A 19,084-nucleotide genomic window follows, 5' to 3' on the forward strand; every position below is an offset into this window, starting at 1 on the left:
TTCATTGCAATCCCTATCAAACTACCACTGGCATTTTTGACAGAACTAGAACAAAAAATTTCACAATTTGTATGGAGACACAAAAGACCCCGAATAGCCAAAGCAATCTTGAGAACGAAAAATGGAGCTGGAGAAGTCAGGCTCCCTGACTTCAGACTATACTACAAAGCTACAGTAATCAAGACAGTTTGGTACTGGCACAAAAACAGAAATATAGATCAATGGAACACGATAGAAAGCCCAGAGATAAACCCACGCACATATGGTCACCTTATCTTTGATGAAGGAGGCAAGAATATACAGTGGAGAAAAGACAGCCTCTTCAATAAGTGGTGCTGGGAAAACTGGACAGCTACATGTAAAAGAATGAAATTAGAACACTCCCTAACACCATACACAAAAATAAACTCAAAATGGATTAAAGACCTAAATGTAAGGCCAGACGCTATCAAACTCTTAGAGGAAAACATAGGCAGAACACTATGACATAAATCACAGCAAGATCCTTTTTGACCCAGCTCCTAGACAAATGGAAATAAAAACAGAAATAAACAAATGAGACCTAATGAAACTTGAAAGCTTTTGCACACCAAAGGAAACCATAAACAAGACCAAAAGACAACCCTCAGAATGGGAGAAAATATTTGCAAATGAAGCACGGACAAAGGATTAATCTCCAAAATTTACAAGCAGCTCATGCAGCTCAATATCAAAAAAACAAACAACCCAATCCAAAAATGGGCAGAAGACCTAAATAGACATTTCTCCAACGAAGATATACAGATTGCCAACAAACACATGAAAGAATGCTCAACATCATTAATCATTAGAGAAATGCAATTCAAAACTACAATGAGATATCATCTCACACCAGTCAGAATGGCCATCATCAAAAAATCTAGAAACAATAAATGCTGGAGAGGGTATGGAGAAAAGGGAACACTCTTGCACTCTTGGTGGGAATGTAAATTGATACAGCCACTATGGAGAACAGTATGGAGGTTCCTTAAAAAACTAAAAATAGAGCTAACATACGACCCAGCAATCCCACTACTGGGCATATAGCCTGAGAAAACCATAATTCAAAAAGTCATGTACCACAATGTTCATTGTAGCTCTATTTACAATAGCCAGGACATGGAAGCAACCTAAGTGTCCATCATGAGATGAATGGATAAAGAAGATGTGTCACATATATACAATGGAATATTACTTAGCCATAAAGGGAAACGAAATTGAGATATTTGTAGTGAGGTGGATGGACTTAGAGTCTGTCATACAGAGTGAAGTAAGTCTGAAAGAGAAAAACAAATACTGTATGCTAACAGATATATATGGAATCTATGGGAAAAAAAAAAGTCATGAAGAACCTAGGGGTAAGATGAGAATAAAGACATGGACCTACTAGAGAATGGACTTGAGGTTATGGGGAGGGGGAAGGGTAAGCTGTGACAAAGTGAGAGAGTGGCATGGACATATATACACTACCAAACGTAAAATAGATAGCTAGTGGGAAGCAGCCGCATAGCACAGGGAGATCAGCTTGGTGCTTTGTGACCACCTAAAGGGGTGGGATAGGGAGGGTGGGAGGGAGGGAGACACAAGAGGGAAGAGATACGGGAACATATGTATATGTATAACATTCACTTTGTTATAAAGCAGAAACTAACACACCATTAAAAAAACAAACAAACAAACAAAAAAAACCTAAAAATAGAGTTGCCATATGATCCAGCAATCCCACTCCTCAGCTTATATCCGGAAAAGATGAAAACTCCAATCTAAAAAGATACATGCACCCCAATGGTCATAGCAGCACTATTTACAATAGCCAAGATACGGAAGCAACCTAAGCATCTACTGACAGATGAATGGATAAAGTAGATGTGAGATACACACACACACACACACACACACACACACACACACACACACAGAGGAATACTACTCAGCCATAAAAAAGAATGAAATTCTGCAATTTGCAGCAACATGGATGGACCTAGAGAATATTATGCTTAGTAAAATAAGTCAGACAGAGAAAGACAAATATCATATGATATCACTTATATGTGGAATCTAAAAAATGATGCAAATGAACTTATTTACAAAACAGAAACAGACTCACAGACATAGAAAACAAGTTTATGGTTACCAAAGGGGAAAGGGGGGGGATAAATTAGGAGTTTGGGATTAACAGATACACAGTACTATATATAAAATAGATAACTAACAAGGACCTACTGTATAGCACAGGGAACTATATTCAATATCTTGTAATAACCTATAATATAAAAGAATATATATATGTATATGTATAACTGAACCATATTGCTGTACACCTGAAACTAACACACATTATAAATCAAGTATACATCAGTAAAAAAATATTTCTTCTGTCCTTAGATTTCAAAGGTTTTACTGTAATGTATCTTGTCATGATTTTATACTATTTACAATTCACTCAGCTTCTTGAATCTGTGGGCTTATGTTTCTGCCAAATTTGGGAATATTTATTTAAGTTATTAAATATAAATATTATGTATTATTTTTTTGAGTACTTTTGCAGCCTTACCCTCTTTCGCCTCTCCTTCTGAGACTCTGATTGGCACAAATATTAGATCTTTTGTTATAGTTCCACTGATCCCTGTTCATTTTTCAGTCTATTTTCTCTTTGTTATTCAGATTAGATAATTTCTATTGTTCTTTCTCCAAGTTCACTGATTATTTTCTCTGTTGTCTCCAATCTGCAGTTTAACCCATCTTTTGTGTATTTTATTTCAGTTATTGTATCTTTTAGTTCTTAATTTCCATTTGTTCTTTTGTATATTATATCTCTTTGCTAAGACTTTCTATTTTTAATTTGTATCAAGAATGTTCAGCGAATTCCCTGGCGGTCCAGTGGTTAGGACTTGGTGCTTTCACAGCACAAGCCACACAGCACGGCCCAAAAAAGGAATGTTTAGAATTGTTTGTCAAAGTATTTCTCTCTCATGGCTGCTTTGAAATCCTTATCAGGTAATTCAGTCATTTGTGTTACAGTGATTTGATTTTCTATGGATAACACAAATCTATTGATTTTCTTTCCTCAGTCAGTTTGAGATCTCAGTTTGATATCTTTCTGGTTCTTGGTATGATGAGGGATTTTCAATTCAAACCTTAATATGTCGGGTATTATTTTATGAGACTCTGGATCTCATTTAAATTTTGTGTTTTAGCAGGTCTTTTCTGACACCACTCTGGTGGGTGAAGGAGGATGCTGTCTCGTTACTGCCAAGTGGGAGTAGAAGTCCTAACTCCCCCATGTGCCCTTGTCTGACACTTCCACAGCAGGAGCAGGTGGCATACCTTCTTACAGTCTGGCAATGGTAGAAGTCTAGGTTCTTCATTTGGCCTTTGCTGGTAGGGGTATGAGTGGTCTACAGTTTTTCTCTAGTGTTTGGCTGGAATAGAGTAGTTATTATCTAAAAGATTTCTGTGTTACTAGGTTGTTCCTTCTGCATACTTTGGCTAGAGAGAGCAGGCTTTTCTTGGTCTGCACCTGTTGGTGTTTCTGGGCTGCCAGCTTGTCCTGCACATAGTCTGGGATATACAAGGCACAAAGAAAACCCAGGGAACTCACTACTGCAGCATTCCTTGGATCCCAAGGCCCTTAGCAAATCTGTCACTTCTGTTCACCTTCTAGAGTATCTTGTGCTTGTTTTATATATAATATCCTGAGCTTTTAGATTTATTTAGCAGGAGGAATAGGGAAAAGTATATCTATTCCATCTTCCCAGAAGCAGAAATCTAGTTGGTTGTTTTGAACATGCTAATTTGACCATATCACTCTGCAGCTTAAAACATCTCAATGGCTCCAATTACCTACAGGATCAAATCCCAAAACAAAAACCTCACTGAGGAGGAGAGACTGTGTCAGATACACTTCTACATTCCCAAAGTCCAGCATGGCTCTTATAAGTAAGAGTCACTCTGAATGCCTAAAGTTTAAAGAATTTGGGCTTAAGTTAATGCATTTCCCATACCAGTATATGTTCTGGTGAATTATGCACTTTCTTAGAGACTATTCCATAGCCAAAAGTATGATGTACTTGCATAGACATTTTTGCCCTGAGTCAAAGCATTGAGAGAACTGTCAAAGCTAGAACCACACGTACCTTCTACAGGCAACCGCCGCCGTATGGCCAGGCGTTCCATTTTCCTCTGTGTCTCTGCCAGACTGAAAAGGACCCCATATACATATTGACGAGCTGACCGGAACAGGAGAGCAGCTGGAGGCAGCTCCATGTTACACTCATCCTCAATACATACAGGGATCTTAATCTCACCCTAATGAGAAAATGGTACAGGAGAAAGGAGAAAATTAGTTACCTCAAGGTTTGGAATTGAGCTGAGAAGAACCAGTAATGAACTGTAGCCTAGCTATTAAATTTTCTACTTGTATTTAGACAGAATTTCACACTAAAAAGAAGTTGTAACAAGCCGAGCTGACCATAGGCAGCTTAAAAGCTAAATTCCATTTTTAAAGTCTCTGCTATGACTAACTACAGCTGACTAAATGGAGAAAATTCATCTTAGACATTTTGCTGAGGGATAGATTTGTATGGTAAGACTGGAGGAAGGGAATAGCTCTGGAGAAGTAGACGGAGAGGTAAAGAACAAGGGCATAATGCCTCTTCTTAGAGTGTGTCCATCCCTAGACCAGAGTCCACAAACATCGTGCATTATCTTCTTCAAAATCTCACAATTACACTTCTCTTCTAGGCCTCATTTACTGCACAGTCCCATCTTTTGCTGGTCTCACCTCACTAGAGACCCTTGATACAATGAGGGGCCCCAGCACACTTGATCTCCTTTCAGATACAATCATCAGAATTTTCTCTGGTAACTTACAGTCCTATGAAGTGTGAAGTACAGTGTTAAGAGCAGGGAGGTAGGTGTTGATGTGTTCTCTCACCTTAGTGAGGACATGGTAGATATATGGGTACATAAGACCCCTTCGATGTCTGTGTTCAGCAACCCGCAAGACTTCTGGAGCTACTGGAGGTAAGGGCGGAATGGTGATGTCCATATGGTTCCTCGTAGACATAGACAGCAGAGATGGGATGTGGGGCTCACCATCACCCAGGCTGGCATCTGAAACTCCAGCATCGATGGGCTGTACCCAAGACCCTCTGTCACCATTTGGATCCTCCCATCCAGGCTGCTGCTGAAGTGTTTCTGTGATGTGACTAAAAGGTTTTAAAAGATAGTGTAGAAGAGAGAAAGGGGGTTGATAAAGACATTCCAACTCAAGATGTCTGTTCTGATTCCAAGGAATCTTAACAAACCCTCTGGAAGCCAGGATACTGGGTTATCACTGGACCTGATACCTTTCCTCTCAGTGGTCATCACTATCCTCCTGGCTTCTTTCATCTGATATAAACCAAAGCAATCAAAAGTCATGGGAACCGGGCTTCCCTGGTGGCGCAGTGGTTAAGAATCCGCCTGCCAAAGCAGGGGACACGGGTTCAAGCCCTGGTCCGGGAAGATCCCACAGGCTGCGGAGCAACTAAGCCCGTGTGCCACAACTACTGAGCCTGTGCTCTAGAGCCCGCGAGCCACAACTACTGAGCTCACGCACCACAGCTACTGAAGCCTGCGTGCCTAGAGCCTGCGCTCTGCAACAAGAGAAGCCACCGCAATGAGAAGCCCGCACACTGCAACAAAGAGTAGCCCCCGCTCGCCACAACTAGAAAAAGCCCACGCACAGCAACAAAGACCCAACAGAGCCAAAAATTTTTAAAAAAGTCATGGGAACCATTCTGAATCCTTTATACCTTATAAGAGGCCATGTTTAGAGTCCGCTCATGTTCTAAGGAAATAACTACAATTTAAAACCTCAGGAATTTCCCTGGTTGTCCAGTGAGTAAGATTCCATGCTCTCAATACCGGGGGCCCAGATTCAGTCCCTGGTTGGGGAACTAGATCCTGCACGCATACTGCAACTAAGAAGCTCGCATGCTGCGACTAAGACCCAGCACAGCCAAAATAAATGAATAAATAAATAAATATAAAAACAAACAAACAAACAAAAACCCAAAAAACCCTCAAAGCAGCTCTGTCTCCCAGGAATAATCTGCTTGGAGGAATAATCTAAGAACAAATGAGCTTATATAAAATCTCACTGTTTTAATCCTCAGAACCCTGTCTTAGTTACCAAGCAATATAACTGCATATTCAACTGTTCCAATACCTCAACTCTATAAAGTCTTTCAATTTTTTTTTCCATTCAACCTACTCTCCTGCACAAATTGAGAGACGACAGACATGATACATAGCACACCACTACCAGGGCTTCCCTAACCAGCTGCTATGCTGCCTTCTACCTCAGTGGCCTGGGTATCTGAAAATTACCACCTGTACAGGGCCCAGATGAGCATGAAGTAGCCAAGCACAGAGAGAATTTTCCCACTTCACTTAAGAGCAAAGAGTCACAGAGAAAAGCCAGGAACATACACTTTCCCACATTCCCTACCTAGGTTACCACCAAAGAATACAGATGCTTCAGAATTCTGTTCCCTGGGGTGCCTGTACAGATACTTACTCAGAGCTGGCTCCATTTGGCTCATCAGCATCAGAGGAAGAGGAGTGGGAAGAGTCTGGTCCCAAAGGAGGTGAGGCTTTGGAAGTCAGGTAATTGGGAAACTGGGATGCAGAGGAATCATAAGAGACAGCCCAACTGGCAAAGGGGCTGTCCTGCAGCATGGGATCCTCAGAAAAAGCATGGGATTCCCCCAAAGCATGGGGGGAGAAGAGAAGAGAGGAGTTGGGTCCCACTGGGAATGGTGGTGGATATTTCATTTTCTGGGGCACGTGGTGAGAAAACTAAAGGACAAAACAGACAGAAAAGCTCTTTATTTAACATTTTACCAGGCTCCAAGATGGCTTCCCCAGAAGTTGTGACATAGTGGATGATGCCAGTAGCTGGAATTGTTTGGATACAAAGAACCTACTGAGAATAACAAGAAATAATTCTAACAGTGATGTATGGACAGAATCCTCCAAAGGCAGGACAATGGACCAATCTATGTCTCCTAGAACCATTCTTCCAACATTATCTAATTTACCTTCACAATGCCCTAGTGGTTACTTATTTGGATGTTTTCTTTACAGAGTCCGCCAGCCTCAAGTTGAGAACATGACATTCTGATAATACTGAATCACCCTAACTCCTTAACTCAGATTATAAAAATCGGGAAGCAACCCAAGTCTAACGCTATCAAGTGGTGTCAAGCTTCTTAAAAGATATTTACCATTGGCTTTCCAGCAGAGATAGTGCCCATTTGATTTCGTGGAATGGGAGGATTTCCAAGTCGATTATTCCGAAAACCTGAAGCAAAGAGAAAGGGCTATCCTTTAGTCAATCTTAATAATTGTACCCTGTTATATTCTGCTAACCTCAAATCACCTGAGAAATTATTATTAATAAATAAGTTAACAATTTATTGAACAGCTACTATGCGCCATGCCAAGAACCTTACATAAATTATTTCTTCTGATAACAACCCTATTAAGGAGGTATCCTGAGCCACATTTCATACAGATGTGACTTGCAAAGATCACACAGCTAGTACATAGCAGAGGTAGAATTCAAACTCAGGCCTGACCCCACAGACAGGGCAATTTTACATATACCAGGCCACAACGGAGATTAGCACCAGAAGAAGCCCAAGCTAAGGAAATCGCATTGGATCCCATCTATAAATTCAAGAAATGAGGGCCCTGTTTCATGTCACCTCTCTTATTACATGGAAATCAAAAGGATGTCTATCAAATAGGAATGACTTCTAGGAGGGTGCAATACAAATAAGTGATTCCACTCTGTCCCAGGAGTTCCTGAGGGACTAACTCAGTTTCCTCTATAGACAGAGCAGCTCGGGGTCAAATGGAAGCCTTACCTAGAAAGGAGGAGGGACCCACTGGCAGCGAAGAGAGTTTGGTTGTGACTGAATAGTACTCAACTGCTTTCTTGAATCGTTCTATTTTATCTTCTGTCCTGGACTGGATGTTGGAACATCAAATGTTCAGAAGAAGAAATAACATGAGAGTGTCTTTGTCATGCAATTTATAATTTGAGAGTCAAAACAGTAGCAGAAATCAAATGTTTAAAGAAACCCAAGGGAGCAATTTTTCATGCTGCAGAAAAGATTAGGTAGGGAGAGAGCATTATAGAACATAAAAGCTGGAATACTTAAAAAAATTAAGTTTAAAAATAAATAAATAAAGTTTACTTACATTTTGTGCTATTCTAGAATGGTCACATGATCATTAGAAAAAATACATAAAGATAGGAGAAAAAAACTACACAGTACCATCACCCAAAGATATTTTGGTGTGCTTCCTTCCACTAATTTTTTTTTTTTTTTTTTTGGCTGTGTTGGGTCTTCATTGCTGCGTGCAGGCTTTCTCTAGTTGCGGCGAGCAGGGGCTACTCTTTGTTGTGGTGCACGGGCTTCTCATTGTGGTGGCTTCTCTTGTGCAGAGCACAGGCTGTAGAAGCACGGGCTTCAGTAGTTGTGGCACGTGGGCTCAGTAGTTGTGGCGCGCGGGCTTACTTGCTCCGCAACATGTGGGATCTTCCCGGACCAGGGCTCGAACCCGTGTCCCCTGCATTGGCAGGCGGATTCTTAACCACTGCACCACCAGGGAAGCCCTCCACTAATTTTTAAAATACATTTTTTTGTTGAAGTATAGCTAGTCTATTTTAATACACATATTTTTTCTATAGTTGATACCGTACTCGGTGTACAATTTCATATCTTGCTTTTATTACACTACATGATAATTTTGAATGGCTGAATATTTTATCATTATACATATATCATAAATTATTTAAATACTTCTCTAATACCTGACATTTAGGTTATTGCTCACATTTGGCTATTATAACTTACACAGAAAAGAACATATATGTACGTATAAGTTTTTTCTGGATTTCAGATTATGTCCATATGAAAATGTCCCCAAAGTGGAATTATTGGTTCAAAAGGTATGAATATTACAACCAGAACCACTTAAACATATACAAAATCCACAGATGTGAAATCACTATATATCCACCAGAATGGCTAAAATTAAAGACTATAAATATCTAGCACTGGCAAGGATATGGAGTGACTGGAATCCCAATACACTGCTTGTAAGAATGTACATTGGTAGAGCTGAGAAAACAGTTTGGCAGTTTCTTATAATGTTAAACATATATTTGCCATATGGCACAGCAACCCTACTCCTAAGTATTTATCCAGGAGAAATGAGTACATATGTCCACCAAAATATATGAACAAGAATACTAACAACAGCTTTATTTAATAGCTCCAAACTGGAAATAACTCAAATGTATAGCAACAGAAGAATGGATAAATTATGGTATATTCATATGATAAAAAACTGTGCAGTAATAAAGAACAAAGGACTGATATATGCAACAACATGGACTAATCTCAGACATAATAATGAATGAAAGAAGAGACACACAAAAGAGTACATATAAAATTCAAGTAGAAGCGAAACTTATCTATGGTGATAGAAAATACCGTTTACCTCTGCGGGGTTGGGGCTGATTGAGAAGGGGCTTTTCCTTATCAAGCTTTTTCCAATGTAATTTTTAAATCCTCTTGAATATAATTTATGACCTTCATAATATTTCATCAAATAGAATATAAGATATTAAAGTCATTTCTAATTTCTCATTATAAATAGTGCTCTGATGAGCATATTTTTACATAAGTTTCTTGGGTTATTTCATAGGGCATATTCTTAGAAGTGGAATTACTAGGTCAAAGGATATGGTCATTTTCATAGACTCTTGACACATGATACTAAATCTCTTTCTAAAGCAGATGTCTCAAGTTATACTCTCATCATCAGTGCATGAGAGTGCCCAATTCACCCTATAGCCCCAGTGTTGAATATTTTCTACAAAAAATCATCTCCTAACTATAACACTTAATTTTATAGGAAAATTAAAAGATATAATAAAAAAGAAAAAATTTAAACAGTTATAATCTTATCTCTCAGAGTTTGTAATTGTTAACACTCTAAGATCTACACAGCATTCCAGATCTCTTTACTTGCATGCATGCAGGCACACAAATACAGATATCAAGATCTCCAGGTCCTCCAGCCTCACTTAGAAACAAAATATCACTCTCCTTTTTCAAAAATTGGACATAATTGTTTGAAAAAGGGTTTCAAATCTAAAGAATGTTTGCAAGTTACTGACTTACAGAATGACATGTGAATAACATTCCATTGCATCAAGGTTCCATTATATATTCATTATTATTTCCCTATTATATTTAATAACACATAATAATAACTAAAAACAATCTCCTAAGACATACAAGCCATACACAGAATCTTCCTTAATATCTCTACCTCTGTACCCACTCCCCTCCCCAGAAGTGACCACTGTTACCAGTTTGGTATATGTCCCGTCATAACTTTTGCTGTGTTTATACACACACATATATATGTACACCAATATGGTTTTGCTTTTTTCACATAAGTGGAATCTTATCATATTGTTTTTCAAATTGCTTTTTGCACTTAACAGTATGTCTTATAAACTATTATATGTCAGTGAGTATAGATCTATGGCCCAATGCCCTGAAATACTGAATTATGTGTACTTCCCTCAGTGTACCGCTCTGTTCTGTGCCCTGAAAGGCAAACATTTACTCTTCCTTCAAGAGGCACCAATTCTATGAAATCTTTCCTTCTGTGAAAACTTTATTGTGTTTTTTTCCTTTGTTGTACTTATTTATTTGCTTTTACCTCCCCATTTAACCTCAAGTTCTGTGAGGACAAAGAATGGTTTATTCACATTTATATCCTACTGTCTAACATGGGACCTTATCTATAGAAGTTCATTCAGTATTTTATATATGATCATATTTAATTAAGTCCTGCCCTTTTCTTTTAAAGATCCACAGAGACCAGAAGTAGCAGAGTAGAACCCCATACTTTGACACTATTACCTAGCAGTTTTTGTATGTTTGTTAAAAGAGCTCTCATAATTCTATAACTGTTAAAAATGTTTGTGAAAATTATACAACAATGAAAAATGGTTTAAAACATAATGTTAAGTGAAAAAAGCAGGCTAAAAATGACTACACTGAGATGACTACCACATCAAAACATACATATAAAGAGGACTAGGAAATATTTAGGGTGGAATTAGAAGCAAAGTCTCTATTAAAAAATTTTGTTTTGTTTTGTTTAGTGAAAAGTGGATTCTTGTTTTTAAGAATAGTCATTATCCAAGTTCCAAAACTCATGAATCTACAAAGGAAAGCAAAAGCTATAACATTAAAAATATTCACCACTCAATTGAGCACTTACAAAATTTTCCTCCATTTATATACAATGGAATATTATTCAGTCTCAAAAAAGAAGGAAATTCTGATACATGCTACAACATGTTAGAACCTTGAGGACATTATGCTAAGTGAAATAAGCCTGTTGCAAAAATATATATTGTATAATTCCACTTATATGAAGTACATAAAGTAGTCAAAATCAGAGGCCAAAAGTAGAATGGTGGTTGCCAGGAGCTGGGAGGGAGGAGAGAATGGGGAGTTATCATTTAATGGGTACAGAGTTTCAGTTTTACAAGATAAAAAGAGTTATGGGGATGAATGATGGTGATGGTTGCACAGTATTATGAATGTAATTAATACCACTGAACTGTATATTTATAATGGTTAAGATGGTAAATTTTACGTGTATTTTACCACAATAAAAAATTGGAAGGAAAATTTATTCTCCATCTAAACAGTATCCCCTACTTAACACTAGGATCTCTCCCTACCCAACATGTCAATTTCTCTTTTTGTGAGTCAATCTCTTCCTAATCATCTCATGAAAACAGCTGAGAGTGCAATGCAAAGTAACAAAGTGAATGACCAAATCTGTCATAAAGGTCAGGATTTCCTATAGTCAAGGGACATGATGGAGGACTGCTCACATCATAGTAGAAGCCACGGATCAATGAGGATCTGTTGCAGTTAGTGTTCATCAATGGTGGAAGAGAGAATTATGAAAGATGATGGCAGGCAAGACACTTGAAAAGAGAATGATTTGAATATCAACAGAATGTAAGCCTTTTGGGAAAATAAAGCCCAAGTATACTTTTTATTTAAAAAAACAAAAACAAAAAACAATGCTCTTTATGATTGTGCCAGAAAGTTAAATGTGAACTAGTGGGTGCTAGACAGTGCTATCACAAAATTTTGTTAGGAAAACTTATGCCCCCAAAATCAAACACTGATTTCATTCTTTATTCATTTAAAAACATCTACAGAGAAGTTTCCATTCTGGATAAGATGGGGTAAGTGCCCTCTACTTTGTTCCCACTGAAGGTAGTTACAGAAACCAGGAGCCACTATTTGAAGACTCTGGGAAGAAGACCAGAATTCAAAGTACCATCAAACCAAGGGTGAGTTTAGCATTTCTTTTTTCTCCAATGTCCCCTGGTGTGGACACAATGCAGCCTGAAATCTGGAAGCGTTCACCAATGTGGAGAGAGCTCCAGGAGAAACCCTAGTCCAGTTCTGGCTTGAAGAGTGGGAAAGGGGTCTCTGAAAACTCAAGAAAATGTATGGAAATACCCCCATTTTTCTTTTTCTTTTTTCTGTTCTCATGTGTGCCAGCCTGAAGCAAACCTGTGGTGGCAGCAGTGGCAATAGGGGAATAGCGGGAAGCTAAATCTCTGAATGAGGAAACTTCCTCTCTGATCAGAGAAGCAGTGGTCTCAATAGGGTGGAGTGAACCTTCAATGCTTTTTCTCTGTCCTCCTGCTGCTTGGCCCTAGATGCTGAAAAAGGGTGGCCCAATGAAGCGGGAAGTACTGAAGGGATTGCAAAGAGGGAGCAGCACATGTGTGGATCTGACACTTAAAACAGCAGACCACAGACTCTGAGAACTGAACAGATAAACCACTGCCCAAGTCGCAGACTGGCAACTGGGTGGCGTTCATTGGACTGATCCAAATAGGTTTGCAAAGGCTTTGAAAATTGCACTGACATTGAAACCAAGGCCCACAGTAGGATGGTGAGAACTTGTGGTCTGAACTTAAATGGGTCAATTGCCTCTTAAAACAAAACTGCCAACATTCCCCACTATATTGAAATAAGACTAAGAACCTCAAAACATAATATTCAAAATGTCCAATCCAAATTTACTTGGCCTGGGCATAACCAGGAAAATCTTAAATTGCATGGAAATAATCAATATATGCTAACACGGAGATGACACACATGTTGAACTTATCTGACAAAGACATTATGCAGCTTTATAAAAATGCTTGAAGGTAGGAGAAACACTTTTGAAACAGAAAGACAGAAAATCTCAGCAAAAATAAGTAGACCTTAGGACCTTTCCCCTAGATCACACTTTTTCTCTATTCACTTTAATTCTCAACTCAACTTAAAAAAAATGTATACGTAGTAGGTGATATTTAGCAGACATAAAATCAAAATCAATTCGACCTAAATGTCAGGACCCTGAAAAAGACTGTCATTCCACTGTTTAAATTCTGTAATTGCTAAGAACAAAACTTTGCTTGTGTTTATCCTCACTGTTTCTCTTTTACCCAGAGAAAAACATTCTTTGAGTAGGTTTAAAATAAGAATAAATAATTTAAAACTCAAAAAAAAAAAGAAAATCTCAGCAAAGAAAGATAATACATAAAGAAGAACCAAATGGAAACTTTAGAATTTAAAATACAATACTCTTACTGTATAGCACAGGGAACTCTGCTCAATGTTATGTAACAACCTAAATGGGAAAAGAATTTGAAAAAGAATAGCTACATGTATATGTATAACTGAATCATTTTACTGTACACCTGAAACTAATGCAACATTGTTAATCACCTATACTCCAATATAAAATAAAAAGTTAAAAAAATAAAAAAAAATCTATACTCCACTATAAAATAAAAATTAAAAAACAAAACAAAACAACAAAAAAAGAAACAACCTCAGGGACTTCCCTGGTGGTCCAGTGGTTAAGGGGACACGGGTTCAATCCCTGGTTGGGGAACTAAGATCCCACACATGCTGTGGGGCAGCTAAGCCCACGCGCCGCACACCAAAACTAGAGAGAAGCCCGCACACCACAACTAAGACCCAACACAGCCAAAAATAAAATAAATAAATAAATATTTTAAAAAATTAAAAAAAGAAATAACCTCAAAAATAAATAAATAAATAAATAAAATACAATACTCAGAATTAAAAAAAAAACTCATTGGATGGGTTCTACAACAGAAAAGAGATGACCAACTTCAATAAGTGGTGCTGGGAAAACTGGACAGCTGCATGTAAAAGAATGAAATTAGAACACTCCCTAACACCATACACAAAAATAAACTCAAAATGGATTAAAGACCTAAATGTAAGACAGGATACTAAAAAACTCTTAGAGGAAAACACAGGCAGAACACTCTCTGACATAAATTGCAGCCATCTTTTTTGATCCACCTGCTGAAGTAATGAAAATAAAAACCAAAATAAACAAATGGGACCTAATGAAACTTAAAAGCTTTTGCACAGCAAAGGAAACCATAAACAAAACAAAAAACAACCCACAGAGTGGGAGAATATTTGCAAAAGAAGAGACCAACAAGGGATTAATCTCCAAAGTATACTGTGTTGGCAAAATGTTCACTCAGGTTTTTCCGTAAGATGTTACAGAAAAACCGGAGCGAACTTTTTGCCAACCCAATACAAGCAGCACATGCAGCTCAATATCAAAAAACAAACACCCAGTCAAAAAATGGGTGGAAGATCTAAATAGACATTTCTCCAAAGAAGACATACAGATGGCCAAAAAGCACGTGAAAAGATGCTCAACATCACTAATTATCAGAGAAATGCAAATCAAAACTACAATGAGGTATCACCTCACACTGGTCAGAATGGCCATCATCAAAAAATCTACAAATAATAAATTCTGGAGAGGGTGTGGAGGAAAAGGAACCCTCCTACACTGTTGCTGGGGATGTAAATTGGTGCAACCATTATGGAGAACAGTATGGAGATTCCTTAAAAAACTAAAAATAGAACTACCATATGATCCAGTAATCCCACTCCTGGGCATATATCCAGAGAAAACCGTAATTCAAAAAGATACATGCACCCCAATGTTCACTGCAGCACTATTTACAATAGCTAAGACATGGAAGCAACCTAAATGTCCATCGACAGAGGAATGGATAAAGAAGATGTGGTACATATATTCAATGGAATATTACTCAGCCATAAAAAAGAATGAAATAATGCCATTTGCAGCAACATGGATGGACCTAGAGATTATCATACTAAGTGAAGTAAGACAGAGAAAGACAAATATCATATGATATTGTTTACACATGGAATCTAAAAAAATGGTACAAATGAACTTATTTAAAAAACAGAAACCAAGTCACAGATGTAGAAAAACTTATGGTTACCAAAGGTGAAAGGCATGGAGGGATAAATTAGGAGATTGGGACTGACATATACACACTACTATATATAAAATAGATAACTAATAAGGACCTACTGTATAGCACAGGGAACTCTACCCAATACTCTGTAATGGCCTATATGGGAAAAGAATATAAAAAAGTGTGGATATATGTATATGTATAACTGATTCACTTTGCTGTACACCTGAAACTAACACACCATTGTAAAGCAACTATACTCCAATAAAAAAAAATTTTTTTAACATCTTTATTGGAGTATAATTGCTTTACAATGGTGTGTTAGTTTCTGCTTTATAACAAAGTGAATCAGTTATACACATACATATGTTCCCATATGTCTTCCCTCTTGCGTCTCCCTCCCTCCCACCCTCCCTATCCCACCCCTCTAGGTGGTCACAAAGCACCAAGCTGATCTCCCTGTGCTATGCGGCTGCTTCCCACTAGCTATCTATTTTACGTTTGGTAGTGTATATATGTCCATGCCACTCTCTCACATTGTCACAGCTTACCCTTCCCCCTCCCCATATCCTCAAGTCCATTCTCTAGTAGGTCTGTGTCTTTATTCCCATCTTACCCCTAGGTTATGAAAAAAATTTTTTTAAAAAGAAAAAGAAAAGAGATGGCCAAGGAAAGAATCAACAAAGTTAATGATGAATCTATAGAAATGATCCAGTGTGAAAAACAGAGAGGAAAATAATTTTTTAAAAAACAGAGTCTCAAGTATCTATGGGGTAATAACAAAAGGTCAAACACTGGTGCCATTGTAGTCATGGGAGGAAAGGAGAATGTGGAACAGAAAATCTGTTTGAAGAATAATAGCTGAAAACTTCTCAAATTTAGTGAAAGATATACTTAGAAATTAAAGAAGCTCAGCAAACTCTAAAGAAGATAAATTCAAAGAAATCCATGCCTGATACATCACTGGAAAATTCTACCAAACAATTAAAGAAGAAAAACACCAATTCTACACAATCTCTTCCAAGAAATGGAAGAGGAAGGAATACTTGCCAATACACTTTATGAGTCCTGCATTACCCTGATATCAAAATCAAACAAAGAAAACACACACACATAAAAACTACAGTCCAATATTCCTCATGAAAATACATGTAAAAATACTCAATGAAATACTAGTAATTTATATCCAACAATGTAAAAAAAGAATAATACATTTTTACCATATCTTGGGAATGCAAGGATGGCTCAATATTCAAAAATCAATGGACTAAAGAAGAAAAAGCACATGATCCTATCAATAGACATACAAAAATACATTTGACAAAATACAGCATCCATTAATGATAAGAACTTTCAGTAAACTAGGAATAGAAGAGATCTTCCTCAACCTAATAACATGCATCTACAAAACCTATAATTATACTTAATGCTGACTGAATGCTTTCCCCAAATATCAGGAACAAGACAAGGATATCCTCTCTCAGTAGTCCTATTCAACACTGTTTAGAAATCCTAGATAGTGCAGTAAGTCAAGAAAAAAAAAGGGCATACAGACTGGAAAAGAAAGAACTAAAATTGTCCCTATTCACTGACAACCTGATCACCTATACAGAAAATACCAAGAAACCTACCGAAAAGCTCCTAGTGAGTTTAGAAAGGTTGCAGCATACAAGGTCAACAAACAAAAATCAATCATATTTCTATATACTAGCAATGAACAATTAGAAACTGAAATAAACAAAACAATATCCTTTATAATAGGTGCCTGCAATATGAAATACTTAAGTATAAATATAAAACAATGTATAAGACATAAGCTGAAAACTATAAAGCACTGATGAACTAAATCAAAGACAACCTAAATAAATGCAGAGGCATATCATATTCATGGATTTTAAGACTCACCAAATTCATGTATATATTTAAAGGAATTCCAATTAAAACCCACCAGGATTTTTTGTAGATATAGACAGTATTATTCTAAAATGTATATGGAAAGAAAAATAAACTTAAATAGACAAAATAATTTTGAAAAAGAAGAATAAAATTAGAGGAATCACTACCCAATCTTAAGACTTACCATAGAGCTACAGGATTCAAAACAGTGTGCTATTTCAAAAGAGATAGATACATAGGACGACTGAACAGAATACAGTCCAGAAATACATCCACACAAATACAGACAACTGATTTTTGACAAAGGCAATTCAATGGAGAAAGAAGAGTCTTTTCACCAAACTTTGTTGAAACAATTGAACATCCATATGCAAAAACAAAACAAAACACCTCACACTTCTAAAAATATGAACTCAAAATGGATGATTTATTCTAAATGTAAAATGTAAAACTATATAATTCTTAGAAGAAAACAGGACAATATTGTTGTGCCTGCAGTTAGGTAAAGAGTTCTTAGACATGACACCAAAAGCATGATCCGTAAAAGTTAAAAATTGATAAAAATTGAAAACTTTTGCTTTGCAAAAGACACTGTTAAAAGAATGTAAAGACAAACTACAGACTGGGAGAAAATATTTGCAAACCAGATATCTGACAAAAGGTCTAGTATGCAGAATATATAAAGAACTCATGAAACTCAACAGTAAGTAATCAAACAACCCAGTTAAAAAATGGGCAAAAGACTGTTCATGAACACACCGTTCACCAAAAAGGATATATGGATGGTAAATAAGCACAAGAAAAAAAATGTTCATCATTAGTCATTTGAGAAATGCAAATTAAAATTATGATGAACTACCACTACATAGCTGTTAGAATGACTAATAGTAACAATAACAATACCAACAATAACAAGTGCTAGTAAGGAATGGAATAGCCACTCTGGAAAACGGTTTGGCAGAGTCTTATAAAGTTACAGTTAAACATATACTTACCATACTACCCAGAAATCCCATTGCTAGGTATTTACATTAGGGAAATGAAAACTTACGTTCATACAAAAACCTGTACAGAAATGTTTATAGAAGCTCTATTCAAACCATCAAAAATTGGAAACAACCCAAATATCCTCTAAGGGTGAATGCATAAACAAATTGTGGTATACCCACACAATGTATACTACTTGGCAATAAAAAGGAATGAATTATCCATACATGCAACATGCAACAATTTAGAACAATCTCAAAGGTGTTATGTTGAATGCAAAATGCCATTCTCAAAAGATTACATACTCTATGATTCCGTTTACATGCTATTCTCTAAAAGATATAAATAACTATGACAGAGAATAGACTGGTAGTTTCCATGGATTAGGGATGAGTTTGGATGTGATTGCAAAGGGAAAGCATGAGAAATTTTGGGGGTGGTTCAACTGTTCTGATCCTGATTGTGATGTTGGCTACATAAATCTATACATGTGTTAAAAATTCATATAACTACCTACACACAGATGCAAAAGTGAGTTTTACTGTATGTTAATTTAAAAAATAAAACTGAAAAACCCAGAGTATAAATATAAATGAAATTTTAAAAAATAAAACTAACTTATTTTCCTAACTTTTAGTTTCATTTCACAAGACAAAATCCCAGTTGAGCCCCTTTTTCACTATTAATGATGAAACATTGATTCTTGTTTTAAGTGGACCTACTTAA

General features: G+C 36.9%; 1 protein-coding gene across 2 annotated transcripts in view; it reads right to left on the bottom strand.

Annotated features, from left to right (window-relative positions):
* Positions 1-4,150: 4,150 nt before the first annotated feature.
* The window catches only part of LOC118888594 (constitutive coactivator of PPAR-gamma-like protein 2), a 55,770-nt gene continuing 40,836 nt past the window's right edge, over positions 4,151-19,084 (bottom strand). Inside the window, exons 5-8 of one of the 2 annotated variants that reach the window (XR_005018336.1) lie at positions 7,293-7,369; positions 6,584-6,864; positions 4,955-5,228; positions 4,151-4,326 (exon numbers count right to left, since the gene is read on the bottom strand). Coding sequence is in view for 1 of the 2 variants with exons in the window: in XM_036839840.1 (XP_036695735.1) it covers positions 6,989-6,991; positions 7,293-7,369; positions 7,938-8,040 (183 nt within the window). In the remaining variant the exon portion in view is untranslated. Of the gene's footprint in view, positions 4,327-4,954; positions 5,229-6,583; positions 6,865-6,948; positions 6,992-7,292; positions 7,370-7,937; positions 8,041-19,084 lie in introns of those variants that run through there. The other variant, XM_036839840.1, reaches the window with a different exon arrangement.

The sequence above is a fragment of the Balaenoptera musculus genome, chromosome X, assembly GCF_009873245.2.
Source record: "Balaenoptera musculus isolate JJ_BM4_2016_0621 chromosome X, mBalMus1.pri.v3, whole genome shotgun sequence".
NCBI classification, from domain to species: Eukaryota; Metazoa; Chordata; class Mammalia; order Artiodactyla; family Balaenopteridae; genus Balaenoptera; species Balaenoptera musculus.